Source organism: Impatiens glandulifera, chromosome 4, assembly GCF_907164915.1.
Source record: "Impatiens glandulifera chromosome 4, dImpGla2.1, whole genome shotgun sequence".
In the NCBI taxonomy this organism is placed as follows: domain Eukaryota; kingdom Viridiplantae; phylum Streptophyta; class Magnoliopsida; order Ericales; family Balsaminaceae; genus Impatiens; species Impatiens glandulifera.
The window spans coordinates 19,986,208-20,001,155 of record NC_061865.1 but is presented as its reverse complement, the minus strand read 5'-3'; the positions used below and the strand labels follow the sequence as shown (position 1 = coordinate 20,001,155).

Genomic DNA, 14,948 nt, shown 5'->3' with positions numbered 1-14,948 from the left:
GTTGTAATGATTAAACATTAATAATAAGACATGTCAAATAATTAATGTATCTTTGAATTGATTAATTATTCACATAAATAAGACTATATAATTATTAAATGTCAATTAATTATCTGCCTTTAAACTAAACAATATAATCACATTAATTACATAATACTATCATTCAAAATTTTCTTTGTTAACTTAGAATTATAATTATTATTTTGTAATTCATAATATCATTTTTTGTTTAGCTCCCAATTATAATTATAATATTTATTTTTTTCAAATAAAATATCTTTATCATTTTATTATTTATAAACACAATTAAACACACAAATAAGAATAGTGAATTCCGAGATATTTTAAAATATTTTGAACTAATTTATTAATCGATTTTCGATTGATCAACAAAATTCATAACTTATATCTTCTTGAATTTAAGAAAAAAGACATTGGACTAAAATAATAAATTTAATTAAAATTAAATAATTGACCTTTAATTTAAGGAGTCGTCATTTGATTACAAATAATTAATAATATTTTTACTGTATAAATGTAATTTTATCGGACATTCTTATTAATTTCGATATTTAATAATATTTAGAAAAAAGTTATAGCGCTTGGTCCTTCGTACCAGTTAAAAACGGTCTTTATTTCACAAAATTTTAGTTTTATTTAAAAAATTAGATTTTATATTTTATTTATTCACTAATTTTCCATTATTTAAGAATATATTTAAATTTAATATTTAAAATATTAAATAAACGTCAATATCAATTGAAGTAAAAATTTGTAAAATAAGTGAGTGGAAATAACAATTTAAACGAGTTAAATTTGAAAATAAATTCGAATGAACTATTAATAAAATATTTTTTATGTAAATATTTAAAATGGTTTTATATTTTTTTAATTTTTTAAAAATGGTTTAAAGCATTTAAATGTTGAAAAATATTAAGATTAAAGAGGGATAAACAAAACGGGCCTTAGCTAGATTGGACCGGGGCTGGGTGGGACCGACGACTCAGGAGCGCACTGGATCGGATCTAACGACGTTTAGATCATTCCATTGTAGTCTGAACGGGTTTTTATATATTATAAAAAGCCCTAGATTTGTTTAAGAGGGCCAGGCCCATATAGTTAATTGGGCTACAAATTCAAATTAGTAAAATATAATTGGTTAAATCTTAATTAAGAATTCAAGTGGATTAGTTTTGGAATTTTCCTAAATTCTACTTCTATATTTCATTAAAAACTTTCCATAATATTATATTCCAAAACTAACTAAATTCACCTTTTACTTCAACCTATATATACAAGACTTCCCTAACTAGCTAACTCATATAACCTTTTTCGACTTTCTCTCTCGATCAAAACGCATCATTAGAAGCTCGTATAAAATAGAAAGATGGATCAACATACAATTTTGAATAATACTGCTTCCAATGAAGACAAATATCGATTTCTTAATCAATTGAGAGTACTTGTGGTTGATAACGATATTGTTTCTCTCAATATTCTTCAATCCTCTCTCGAACAATGCAGATTCACAGGTAAGTAGTAAATATTCTTTCTTTCAAATGTGTGAATTAATGGTTAAAAACATGTAATTATGTTTGTATCGAATGACTTGCAGTAAAAGCAACATCAAGGTCAACAGAAGCTTTGGAAATATTGAGAAATAAGGAAGAAATATTCGATATTGTCATTACAGATGTAGAGATGAATGAAATTGATGGTTTTCAACTCCTAGAAATTATAAATCTTGAAATGGATATTCCTGTCATAAGTAAGTTAGTTCTCAAATATATATATATTTTTTTCTTTTTAAACATGAATTTACTTTTCTTTTTTATTTGTGTAGTGATATCTGCATCGGACAACATAGAATTGGTAATGAAAGGAGTGCGACATGGAGCTCGAGACTATTTGGTAAAACCTGTTCGAATGGAGGAACTGAAAAACATATGGCAGCATGTTGTGAGGAAAAATGTGTTTAATCCTAATCATTCCAAGTTAACAATAACAAGAGCCGAAGATGCTGACAATAATAATTATGCGACGAAAACAATACCTTTTGCTCAACCTGTAGTAGATGATGAACAATCGTGTCCTCCCAAGAAACCGAGAGTTAGTTGGTCGAATGAGTTACATCATAAGTTCATGGATGCTATTGAAAAACTTGGTCCGGGTAAGTATAATCATTAATAAAATTCTCGCTACTAACACATTTTGTAGCTAAATTTTATATTCATTGTTTTTATATTTTTTTGATAGATGCATATCCGAAAAAGATACTCGAGATGATGAATGAACCAAATTTGAGTCGCGAAAATGTTGCTAGTCACTTACAGGTAAATTGATATAGAAAAACCATTAATAAAGTCTTACATATTAAGTTTTCATTATTCTCATCAATATTGTTTCATGAACAATTTTTTTTTCTTATTCTTTAAATTTTTTTTTATTGATGATCAGAAATACAGAAATGGGATGAAGAAAGGGAAAAAAATAGTAACTGCGGAAATAAATAGAGTTGCTCAAGATCAAATATCGACAAAACATGACATTAGCAACGTTGTAAAAATCAATGGAGTACCTTTCAACTCAAACCAAAATCAATGTTTTATCCAGCAAAACCAACAACTGCCACCCTCGTATGGAAACTACTTCCATCAACCTACCATCTTTCCATCAAATCCATCACTCTTGAATAGATCATTCACGTTCAACACGCCAAACAATATTCCAAACCATTCCTTAATTCCAAACATTGATTCTAGTTATGCAAATTTTGGTAATGTTCCTAATCCAACCGGCATTAACTATGTTGGAATTCATCAACCATATAATTCATCATGTCCCAGTTCATATGTTCCTAATCTTCAAGTTACTATCAGTCAGCCACCTCCAATAAATATTCAAACAAACCCTATAGTATCGAGTTCAGGAAATATAACCGGTTTTCAAGATCCACGCATCATCGATGAAAAATTTTTACCTATGGGAGGAGGTAATACTTATACTCAAAATGAATGGATTCAAACTGACCATTTGTTGTATAACCAACAACAACAGATGGGAGAACAAATCCAACCGGGTACTCCTATTGCTGATGACCTGAATATAATGATGATTGAGGTAATTAAATAATCAAGTCTTATAACACTAGTGCTTAATTAAAAATTTTGCAAAAAAATGAGTTTTTTATGCGTTTTTTCAGTTATACGACAAATCTGAATCTTCAACCCTGTGAGGAGGAAGAAGATGTTACTGTTTGTAATTTTGGATCGATATTATTGTAAATGATTATTAATTTGTAACTATTAGTATTATAATAACTTTGAATGTTTTGGATTGTTTAATTTTCTTTATTAGATTTCAATTGTTTAGTTTGAAGTGATAATTGTCAAAATGTACATTAAAAAACATACCTCTTCAGCCTTTCAATCAGAATGGCCTCCTTATTTGAGCCTGTAAGGCAGAGGATAATCAACATAACATTCTTCCCAGCAGGATTTTAAAGTAACGAGAATTTAGGCTTTTTCTTCCTTGTGATTTCAACATTAACCTTCTCTGCATTATTTATAAACTCGATTAAAACGTTAGAACAAAAACCGTGAATTCTGTTGTATTTTAAATATTTTGAGCTAATTTATTAATCGATTTTTACGTTAATCCTAAAAAAATCTCAAGACATTGGATAAAATTACAAATTTTATTAAAATTAATAATTAAATTATTTTAAATAATTGACATTTGAATAAAGAGTCGTCATTTGATTACAAATAATTAATATACGTAATTTTATTATACATTCTTATTGGGTTCGATATTTGTCCTTTATACCGGTTAAAAACGGTCTTTACTCCACAAAATTTTGATTTTCTTTAAAAAAAAATGAGATTTTTACGTTTTATTTATTAAATTACTTTCCATTATTTAAGAATATATTTAAATTTAATATTTAAAATATTAAGTCAAAAATAATAAAAACGGTAAGTGATAATATAGTTTAAACCAGTTAAATTTAAAAATAAATTTAAATAAACTTTTAATAAAAATAATTTATGAAAATATTTTTAAAATATTTAAAAACAATTTTTTATTTTTCCAAATTTATTTTAAAATTAGTTTTTAGTATTAAAATGTTGAAAAAGATTAAAAATTAAAGAGGGTTAAACAAAACTGGCAATAGAGTAGATTGGACCGGGGCTGGATAGACCGACGACTCAGGAGCGCTGAGTCGGATCTAACTTTTGGTCAGCGCAGGACTCAGGCGCGCGTATTCGATCGGGCGAGGCACAGACGACTCAGACGCAGGAAGTATGGGGGGCTTATTTCTTCCCCCAAATCTTTCATCGTCTTAGACTGCAGCATTAATTGAGTCCAATGTTTTGGTGAAGCTGTTCAAATAAATGAAGTTGATTTTATGGAAATGTTGTTAATCATACCCGGTCTCCCTTATATTATGCATCATCCACTATACTTCTATAAATATGGTTTTCTTTATTGAAAGATAACAACACTCTTTGTATTTTAATTCAATGTCTATTGAAAGCATATAATAGTTAGTCATTCACATAAAATATTCATTCTGAAGTTTCCATCAGTAGTGTCAGTTTCTTTCTCTTTTATTTAATGGTCCCAGTCCCAGTGAGTTGATTTTTAAATGATTCCCTTACAAATTCATCTAAACTTATCCTATTATGGCAGGCTAAGCCATGTAAAAGCTTATGGGTTAGTGGCATCAACCCAACTATTATAAAAGAGAAACTGGAAGAGGATTTATCAACCATATGATCTATCATATCCCAATTCATATGTTGATCATAATCTTCAAGTTACTATTAGTCAACCACCTCCAATCAATATTCAGACAAATCATTTGGCATCGAGTTCGGAAAATATGACATGTTTTCACGATCCATACATCAATGATAAATCTTTCCCTATGGGAGGAGGTTATGCTGAAAGTGAATGGATCAAAACTAATCATTATTGATGTCATAGGGAAGGAAAAATCTAACCTGGTTCTCTTATTACTAATGACACTAGTGCTAAAGTGTAAATTTCGCAAAAAAATGAGCTTTTTATGCATTTTTTTTTAGATTTACAATTCTGGATCTTCACTGGGGTGAGGAGGAAGAAGTTAATTATGGATTTATTATCTTTGTTGTTAGATCAATGGTTATTAATTTGTAACTAGTAGTACTGTAATAACTTTGAATATTTTGGATAAATGTTTTCAATTGTTTAGTTAAAAGATAATTGTCAAATTGTACCTATTAACAAGCATTTGTATAAACCAAATATTCAAAACAATGTTAAACATTAAAACCTTTCACCTTCTGAAACACATTAATCCTCGTCTTCATCAGCTTCCACACACTGCAGATTTTCCAATTGAGATGAAGAAAATTCATTACCATTCAAATCAACACAATGTAGTCTTTGATGCTCTTGACCTTCCTTAAACGCGTTAATGTATTTTCTAGGGCCGTCAAGAATTTTGCAGGGATTTCTATTTTTCGGGTCACCATAAAGTGCAGTATGCCTATAGTATAGCTCTAGTTCCTTATCCGCAATGGCAATGAATCGCCTCACACACTCGAGAGATTGCTCATATTTCGATTTCTCAAGTGCCTGCACAAAAAACACATCTCATAATAATAATAATAATAATAGTTTAAACGATTACTTAACTAAACAAACAAGCTTTTTTAGTAGTTAATACCCGTTTCTTGGACAATGTATCGATAGGAGACATGACTTCTGGCTGCACGTAATTCCTTCCTCGATAAAATATGATAGTGTCTTGACCAATGATCTGAATAGGAGTTCCGCCACTCAGCCTCGCAATCTCTTGTGCGTAATCTTGCACTTGTCCCGGTTTACATGGTTTGCAAAAGACCTTAACAGTTTCGTGCTTTTTCCAATGCATATGCATGTTGAGAATTACGCCTCCAAAGACTCCCCTTCTTCCAATCGGGGCGTAGTTGGATCCCTTCTGCGCCATCTTCTTCATATAAAACCGCTCTTCACCTGTTAGATCATTCGGTTTTACAACAGGACCTTGAGCTTTAGGAACTTCATACCTCTTCAGCCTTTCAATCAGCATGGCCTCCTTTATCCGAGCCTGTAATGGAAGAGGATAATCAACATGAACATTCTTCCTAGCAGGATCTTAAAGTAAATTGAATTGGGTGGGGTTAAAATCAAACCTTTTCAAGCTTATACTTGATCCTTTCCTCTGCATTAGCGAATTTCTGCTTTTTCCTCCCTGTGATTCCAAGGTGTCGAGGATCCCTTCTATTGGCAGATGTCCTCTTCTGCTTATCCCTCTTTCGCTGCAGCTTCAACCTCTTCTTTGTAAGCCATTTCTCTTTTTTAGGAGGGTCGATTTCGTGGGTCTCGAACTTAGGTTTTCCTTGGGATATCACTAGATTAACCAAACCGTTACTACTAAAGTTTCTCATCGGCCAGCAGTAGTAATTTGGTTGAATGGCAGGAGCAGCTATTACCCTAGAATGACAAATCTCAGACAACCTAAGAAGAAGAATGAATGAATTACAAAGACGAGGATGAGAATTAGAGACTTACCGGAGAAGAGGAGTTGAGGAGGAGGAGGAGGAGGATATCAGAGTAAAGAGGGAGAGATGCGATGAAGAAGCACGGCGGAGGGTGCGAAACAGCGAGCATGCCATCGGGATCTCGTCGTATTCTCTATTATTACTACAGTAACTATGAATCTTTGATCAGCCAGCCAAGATTGAAATCTTAATCTCGAATCTTCAAACCTTGCCGCCGCAGGACGCCGGCCGGGAACAACGACGCCGGCGGTCGCGAACACTCTCTCTACCAGTAGCGAACGTCAATCCTGTAAGACTAATAGATGAGCAAATTAATGTCATTAAACATATTTGTGTGTTTGTTAACCTAGAGTTAAAATTGTGATTTAATTTTAATTGTTTAAGGATTATAATTTTATTTTTAATATTATTTTGTAATTCTTAATCTCATTTTTTTTAACTCTTAATTATATTTATAATATTTATGTTTTTCAAACAAAATATTTTATTGTATTATTATTTATAAACACTATTTTATGTCCCAAAAAAAATGGTGGATTTGTGGTATTTTAAAATATTTTAAAATAAAAGACTGGGGCGCTCTCGACCAGGACCAAGGGTTTTTTAGCCTCGACCGATAAAATCGAACACAGGACCAAAGACGACGGTCTTAAAGCATGTTTGGTTCCAATTTTAAAATTCAATTTATTTTTATAATTTTTGACCTAAATCATTTTCTAAAATTCCAAAAAAATAGAAAATGATTTCAAAATACTTTTGATATATTTTCATAAAAACTATTTTAATAAAACTCTGTTTGAGATTTATTTTTAAACTCTAACCATTTAAACTGATGTTCTTTAGATACTTTTTTACTTAGTTATCTTCAACAACATTTACCAACATTTAAATATTATTTTAAGCTCGGTGTTTGGTTACATGTAAGAAAAGACATCGGCGTTGTGGCTCACACGCCCATCCAAAAAGACGGTCTCTACTCCGAACAAATTTTACCTTTCAAGATTTAACCTGATGTGTTACACAATTTTTTTTATAAATTTAAAGCCCAAACATAACATCATTTCTCTCTCTAAAGCATACTATCCTAGATCTCAAAAAGAGAAATCACTTGAGTTTATCAATAATTAATTCAGAGTAATTAAAGTTGGAGGGAGAGAGAAATAATCGATATATGGGAAATTTGACGAAATGACCCTATAGATGGAGGTATTTGCCTCCGTTGTCACCCGAATCAACCGATAATTAAAATTGATCTGGTGACCACTTTATTTTTTTTAGACAAAATTACCATTTTCGCGTAATGCGAAGTGTCGCGAAGTGGATTAGGGTTTTATATAAATACTCAAATTTTTTTGATTTCCTTCATTTTTTTTCTCTCTCTTCTCTCTCTGCTCTTGTTCGACGGCGGCGGCGAAGGGGCGGCTAGAGCGACGTCGGCGGCGGCGGAAAACATCAAAGATAAGAAAACTCTAACCCTGAATCGATGTTCATCATTCAGATTTATGTTCTTATTTCCATGATCTTCGTTTCAAACTCTAACCCTAAATCGATTTATGTTCATATTTCCAGTATCTTCATTTGAAAACCCTAAATCAATTTATGTTCTTATTTCTATTATCTTCATTTCAAAACCCTAACTCTAATCCTAAATCGATTTAACATGTTTTTATTATTCTTATTGGTTCATATTGGTTAATATTTTGTTAATCTTATTGTTCATATTGGTTTTACTATTCGTTGTTCATATTGTCGATGATGATATTTACAGATAATCTCGTCGATTATCATATGGGTTCCGTTTTAGGGAAGATTCACTTTTCTCATTACGCGAAGGCACATCGCGTTACGCGAAGACCAATCCTAGTGGGAAGAGACAACTATATGGTTTTATGGCTGAAAAAGGAGACTTAGATTCCTTCAACCAACATTGCCAAGGTTTTTGCTTCCCTCCTCTCCTCTATAATGTTTTTAATTAATTGACATCCAATTGTTGTTTATACTACATGTGAACAAACCGTGTAGGAAAAACGAAGTTGAAATATGAGTTGCAGTCGTATCAAGAAATGGTTGTGAAACAAACGAGATAAATGAATGAAGATAATCAACAACTCGTTTGGTTTAAGAACAAATTGGCATAAGAACAGATGCGGCCCAGAGGCCTTGAGAAATCGCTTGTATTGTTAGTGAAAAGCTGCAGAAGACTAGGGAGGAAAACCGAATAGTGAAACTAAGATTCAAGAAGCACCACGAAGAGACTAAGGAAATGGTAAGTCAGGCTGCAGCATTTCAGATTCTTCAAGTCTAGTTTAGTTTCAAGATTAAATTTTGTGGTTAATTAAAAAACTTGTGTTTCAGATGATATATCAAAAACAGTTCTTCAATGATCAAATGAAGATCATTCATAAAACTAGAGAAGAACTGGAATCTAAGTTTGAGAAGATGCTTCAAGAGCAACGACAGAAGATCAAACAATAATCCAATAGTCCAAATAGCTCTTCTATGTAAGAAGGAATCCATCACCATCTAACTCTACATTCTTTTTTTGAGTTTTATTTATGTTATATTGATGATATATACATTTACACAGAGTGGGGGATGAAATCATAAAGTTCATAAAAACTCAAGACAAGGAAATGAAAGAGTTTGAAACTGAGAGGGAGAATCTGATCAAGAGGGACGATGAGAAGAAGAACGAAATGAAGAAGACTGTAGCTCAAGTGGAAAGACTTTGAATAAGAGGCTGAGGTCTCATGTTCCATTCCAACTGAAATCACTTTGATTGAAGTGGGGGTCATAGTGGTGGAGTGATGTGCTAGCCCCTACTTCTGGGACAAAACTCTAGTTGAAAAAAAAAACGATTAGGATTAAGGTCATTCCTAACTTAGCATTCAAGGGAAGCTGAAGATGTGCAACTCCAGTTTCTCTTGATCTCTTTCCACACTTGGAAGGTAATTAGTTGTTCTGCGAACATTTAGCCAGAGATTGAGCATGTATATAATTTTGTTCTCCTTTCTATTATGTGATTATGGTGCCAGAACTTAAAAGGCATTGTATTAGATATGCAGTGGAATGGATGAGAACGTTGTGGGAGCAAGCTCTAAACTGGTGTTTGCTCCAATTGACGAAATGTTCGCAGATGATTCCCCGCTTCTTCAATCCGGCTTTCGAATCATTCCATTGCATTTAAAACCAGTTGAGTTTTTTTCTTTTTGCTGAGGTTACCAGTGTAATTCACTAGCTGCTCTCTCTAACTCATTATTTCATTAACAAAGTCAAATACACAGGATACTTTGACAACAAACCAGACAACATTGGATCTAACATTCAGACAACTTGCATGTCAGCAATGGGACACCACATTTCATATGAACAAGCGATAGCATGGAAAGTCTTTACTGCCGAAGAGAACAGCGTGCATTTCCTTGCATTCTCCTTTGTTAACTAGTCATTTGTATGAGTGACGATCCTTACAATTCATTATTAGTAGTCTAAATGTGTTCTACCAAGAGAAGAGGGATCAAAGACGATGACGAAGAAGATAATGTTTGTGAAAGTCCTTGCCACGTGCTTTTTAATAGTTATTTATTTCATCTGATTGCTCTAAATATTTTGGCAGCAGATATTTTGTTGGGGCTTTATACTTTTGAGTGGTCTATTGTTTAATTACTTATAGGTGTATATTAGTTTCATTTTCTGAAAGAGGTTTTAGTTGATTAATTGCTTTGATTTTGAACCCAAATAGCTAATGTTTCTTTTTAAGGATTGCTAAACTTTTATATCCAAGATCTGATTCATAAAGAAAATCTTCTTATTTCTCTCAATTGCATGACCATTTAAAAAAAATATCAGGTGTTTTAAACTCAACTTTTCACTCACATTTCTAATCAACTAAGGCTTTAGCTTACAAACACAAATATCATCTTTAATCAAACTTGCATTCATTCTCACACCTTAAAGAAAATAATAGTACAAGAAAGGAAAATACATCTGCGATATACTAAGAAATAAGTAACCAAAAATTCATGTGCGAGATACCAGGAACTAGGAATTCAAGATAAATGATGGAAAAGCAACAAACCAACAGAGGAAAGCCATTGACTACTCAAAACCATACAAAATAATTTAAAGCATGCAACTTTGTTAGTTAAAAACTATATAAATGGAACTATATACCATTCAAACAGTCATCTTACCCTACACCAGTAGCAAATGAGCCAACAATTATATTATTATTCTGCAAACACTGTCCAACTAGATGGGCATATATATCAGTTATAGCTAATGACAAACTCCACACACTCTGTATGCCAACAGCAGCAACAAGATAACTGAAAAAACATACATTTAGCTTTTCAAATGAACAATTTCAATTTCACTTCTTTATTCATAAAGATCCATAAATCAGATAAGCCAAAAGTAGATAAATGGATAGTTACACTCAATATAAGCAAAAATGTTACAATACAAAGTTCTTCTTCTTAGTTTTATCAACATTGTTATCAAATTATGAAAAAAGATGAAGAACCCAAATGAATTCAAGCACACCTAATTTCAGTAATTTGCTAAAGAAAAAAAAACCATTATTGATCAGTAAAGACTACTCCACTGGTCTTCTTATTCACATAAAATCCACATATAACAAAGAGATTGCAAAGAAACGGGAAACAAGTACCGAAAGGCAGTGACAGAAGAAAACTCACTTGTTGTAGCCATAACGCGGAGAGCTACGGCTGCAAATACAAACTGCGAGAATACCAAACAAATGGGTATCAAATAAGATTAACAAGCCAAATAAGTCAAAAGGAAGGCCCTTCACGAAACGTGAAGCCTTTCGCGAAACGAGAAGTCTCATCGGATAAACGTACCATGTAGAACAATGCTCGTGCTCGTTGTGCTCATTGTCCGTTGTCGAATGCCGTCGCCGCCGTCGTCGAAGAGATTTTCCGCTGTTTAGGGTTAGAGAGAATGAGGAGAAGAGCGGGAAGAGAGAGAAAGAGAAGAAAAAAAATGAAAAAAATATGCCGAAGTTATATTAAATAGTAAGGGTATTATAGACTTTTCACACTTTTCCACTTCGCGAAATGCGAAGGGCCTTCGTGTTACGCGATGAGGGTATTTTCGTCCAAAAAAATAAAGTGATTACGAGAGCAATAAAAAATTATGGGATGACCACGAATACTAATAAGTGGTTCTTTAAGGTCATTTCGTCAAATTTCACCGATATATGAGTGAGATGGGATAAAAAGAGAGGGTATTTTTGATTTATTTATTTACTTTTAGTTGGGTTTGATAAAATAATTATATAATTTAATTGTAAAAAAAATTAGTTTTTTAAAATTGATTTATCATTCTACCTTTAAATATATTATAAGAGAGAATATATATTAAATTATAAGATGTAGTTTATTATTTTATGAACAAAGGAATAATAAAATATATAAAGTAAAATATGAGAAAATATTAAATTTAGGTAAAAGTTTAAAAAAACAACTATTATCAAACAATCTCTAGGATATTACATTATTATTATTATTTCTTTTGTGAAAGTTTGTTTGATTATGATTATTGAGATGATAGTTATTTTATAGGATTTGTTTGATATAATTATTTGAGTGTTTTTTATAATTTAAAGATATTTTTATTTTTCATATATATTGTGTTTATTTATTTTATCTCCAAATAATATTTTATAATAAATAACTATTTGTTTAAAATAATTAACATCATGTATCACCGTTTCAACATTTTAAAATGATAATAATAATAATATTTTTTATTAGTTAGTATGATAATTTTTGTAAATCACATCCTCTTATGTATTGTTTTTTTCTTTATTTTTTCGATTTCATTTAAAAATAAATAAATTTTAAGCCCACCATAAACATAATTTCTGGATTCGTCCCTAAATTTAGCTAAAGTAATAAATGTTGATTCTAGTATAAATAAGTTTTATGTTATAAAATCTCGTAGATCTCAACTTATTTAAACATTATAATATTTTTCATTCATATATATTTATATAATTTAATACACTAAATTTAAGTTTACCCAAGTCAAAATCTTAGGTCCGTCTTTAAGATCTAAAAGAGTAATTAATGATATTTTCAATCATAATAAAATGCATCTAGACTATAACATTCCGTAGATAAAAATTTATTTTAAACTTAGCCAAAATACATGCAGTATAGGTGACAAATATGAAACCAAAACCGATGAACAAAAATGACTTGAACAAGTAAGGTAGAAAGTTTCTTATGAACTTCCCGCAACTTCCCATCAACTTGGAATTAAGCTTTGACAGCTCCTTAAAAAAATCAAGATATTTCGACCAAATAGAAATTGTAAATTTTCGATCTCATTCTACCTTCTCTCCTCTCTAACTAGAGCCCTCTAGCTATGTTAACTGGTCTTAGGTAACTATTTAAATTAATCATAGGATCCAATTCGTGATAACCGCTCCCAAAATTGTCTTTCGTCTATTGCAGTATTTAATTGATGTTACGTAGGGTCAAGACGAGAAATGTGCAGCGTGGTTGAGGTCTTCATCTCGTCATAGTCAGCTCGGACTTGGTCTCACGCCTTTTGGTGGTCTGTAGCGGAATCGCGTTCCTAGATAGTTTCTATCATTGGTCGTATTCTTGAAGAAGCGTCCAGAGAAGATGACCATCCATATTTTCATGCATTCTGTTAGCGTTTAGAGTATGGATGACAATTATAAACTGTCCCAACGGTTATTTATCTAAACTTTCACGTTATGGATTGTTTTTCTCGAAAGCGAATGGGATGAGACGGAGATTATATGTACATTCTTTATTTCGACTTTGCCTTTATTATACCCAACACTAATAAACATAATTGAATATATAATATTACCAATATATTAATTTATTCTTCATATTATGAATTTTAAAATTTATATTTTTATAATAATATAAATTTTTAATATATAATGTTAAAATATTCGTTTATATAATTTTATAATTATTTTTTTTTAATAATATGATATAACGGTGTTTCATAGGAATTTTTTAAAACCGAACGAAACAGAAGTAATAGTAAAAAAAATCTCCAAAATATAATGGAACACATTCAATGTGAATTGGTGAAAATTGGATGATGGCTTACTTGTAGCTCTCTATAGTTTCTTGCACAATAAATAACTGATTTATTTATTTTTTTCATTTTTAGTTTCAATTTTTTTTTATTTTCTATAAGAATAAAATTCAACAAAAAAAAATATATATATATATATTATCATTTTATTTTATTTGTTTCCTTATATCATAATCTCTATTTTTTATTTTATTTTATTTGTTTCCTTATTATTTCAAATCTCTATTATTATTAATTATTTATTTATGTCACTGTTATTATCGTTCTTTATTTTTATTTTGGGGCAACATTATTATTATTATAGTTATTTATCTTTTAAAATGTCCATGTTTTAAAAATTATAAATTTGAGTATAAAAAATAGTGTCTACCATTATAAACAATAATTATTGTATTGTGAGAATATAAGATTCCTACAAAGATCTATTTTGTTTGTGAGAGTGTTATCAACTATCGTATAACAAATAATAGATATACGTATGTCATTATTAGTCGAGCCTTTTGTGAAATTTGATCGAATTCAATGGTAATTCAAAAGACCGCATAGATCAAGGCAATAAGATAACATGACAGTCACACATATAATCAAAATATAATCAACCTAGCCATATACAACAAATATACAATAGCATGATTCAAAAGAGAGACAATACCACTGTTGAACTAAAATGATAGTCTGACCGTGTATTTATAGCTTAGAAAAAAGGCTTAGATTCCATAGTTATATCTAATCTGGCCCCATTTAATTTAGCTAGAAATTAAAATTTCGTATAATCTAATCTGTTAATTCTCAATTAAAAATTAAGTTCATTATTTTTGGAATCTTCCTTTTCTACTTTTTTATTTTATTAAACTTACCTTATCTAAATTATTATTCAAAAACTCAGCCAATTCATCCCATATATAAACAGAGACCTGTATATTCCACTAGCTAACTCATAACATCGACTTTCTCTTGCGGCGGCGACGACAGCGACGACGACGACGTTTAAACATAACTAACAGCAGGCGGCTTTAAAAGGTAAGCATTGTATGTTCCATTTTTTTCGAACATGAAAAGATATATTGGTTAATCAAAACTCTTTGTATAAATATATATCAAATTAGTTTAAATAAAAACAAAAATCTTCATAGAGAGATTAAAAAGTTTAAATTTCATATTTATTAAGAACTTCATACTAAATAACTAATAGCAGTCGGCTTTAAAAGGTCATTGTCTGTTCAATCTTCTTCGAACATGAAAATATATATTAGTTAATCAAAA

The 14,948-nt window shown here is 30.8% G+C and overlaps 2 protein-coding genes across 2 annotated transcripts; one reads left to right on the top strand and one right to left on the bottom strand.

Annotated features, from left to right (window-relative positions):
* The first annotated feature begins 1,387 nt into the window (after positions 1 to 1,387).
* Positions 1,388 to 4,782, top strand: LOC124934908 (two-component response regulator ARR10-like). The gene is made up of 6 exons (XM_047475400.1): positions 1,388 to 1,532; positions 1,616 to 1,768; positions 1,844 to 2,170; positions 2,257 to 2,333; positions 2,458 to 3,120; positions 4,696 to 4,782. Exons 1-6 carry the CDS (start codon positions 1,388 to 1,390, stop codon positions 4,780 to 4,782), a joined length of 1,452 nt encoding a protein of 483 aa, XP_047331356.1.
* A 430-nt stretch (positions 4,783 to 5,212) lies between these two features.
* On the bottom strand, positions 5,213 to 6,869 carry LOC124934348 (uncharacterized CRM domain-containing protein At3g25440, chloroplastic). The gene is made up of 4 exons (XM_047474871.1): positions 6,583 to 6,869; positions 6,204 to 6,504; positions 5,717 to 6,118; positions 5,213 to 5,625 (listed from the first exon to the last, which is right to left on the bottom strand). The coding sequence occupies exons 1-4, from the start codon at positions 6,684 to 6,686 to the stop codon at positions 5,341 to 5,343; spliced, it is 1,092 nt and encodes a 363-aa protein (XP_047330827.1). The 5' UTR covers positions 6,687 to 6,869; the 3' UTR covers positions 5,213 to 5,340.
* Between the last annotated feature and the right edge of the window lie 8,079 nt (positions 6,870 to 14,948).

Coding starts and splice junctions, on each gene's coding strand:
- LOC124934908 (XM_047475400.1), top strand. CDS start 1,388: ATGGATCAACATACAATTTTGAATAATACTGCTTCCAATGAAGACAAA. Junction 1,769..1,843: donor AATGGATATTCCTGTCATAA/GTAAGTTAGTTC, acceptor TTATTTGTGTAG/TGATATCTGCATCGGACAAC. Junction 2,334..2,457: donor ATGTTGCTAGTCACTTACAG/GTAAATTGATAT, acceptor ATTGATGATCAG/AAATACAGAAATGGGATGAA.
- LOC124934348 (XM_047474871.1), bottom strand. CDS start 6,686: ATGGCATGCTCGCTGTTTCGCACCCTCCGCCGTGCTTCTTCATCGCAT. Junction 6,505..6,582: donor TCCTCAACTCCTCTTCTCCG/GTAAGTCTCTAA, acceptor TTGTCATTCTAG/GGTAATAGCTGCTCCTGCCA. Junction 5,626..5,716: donor ATACATTGTCCAAGAAACGG/GTATTAACTACT, acceptor TTTTTTGTGCAG/GCACTTGAGAAATCGAAATA.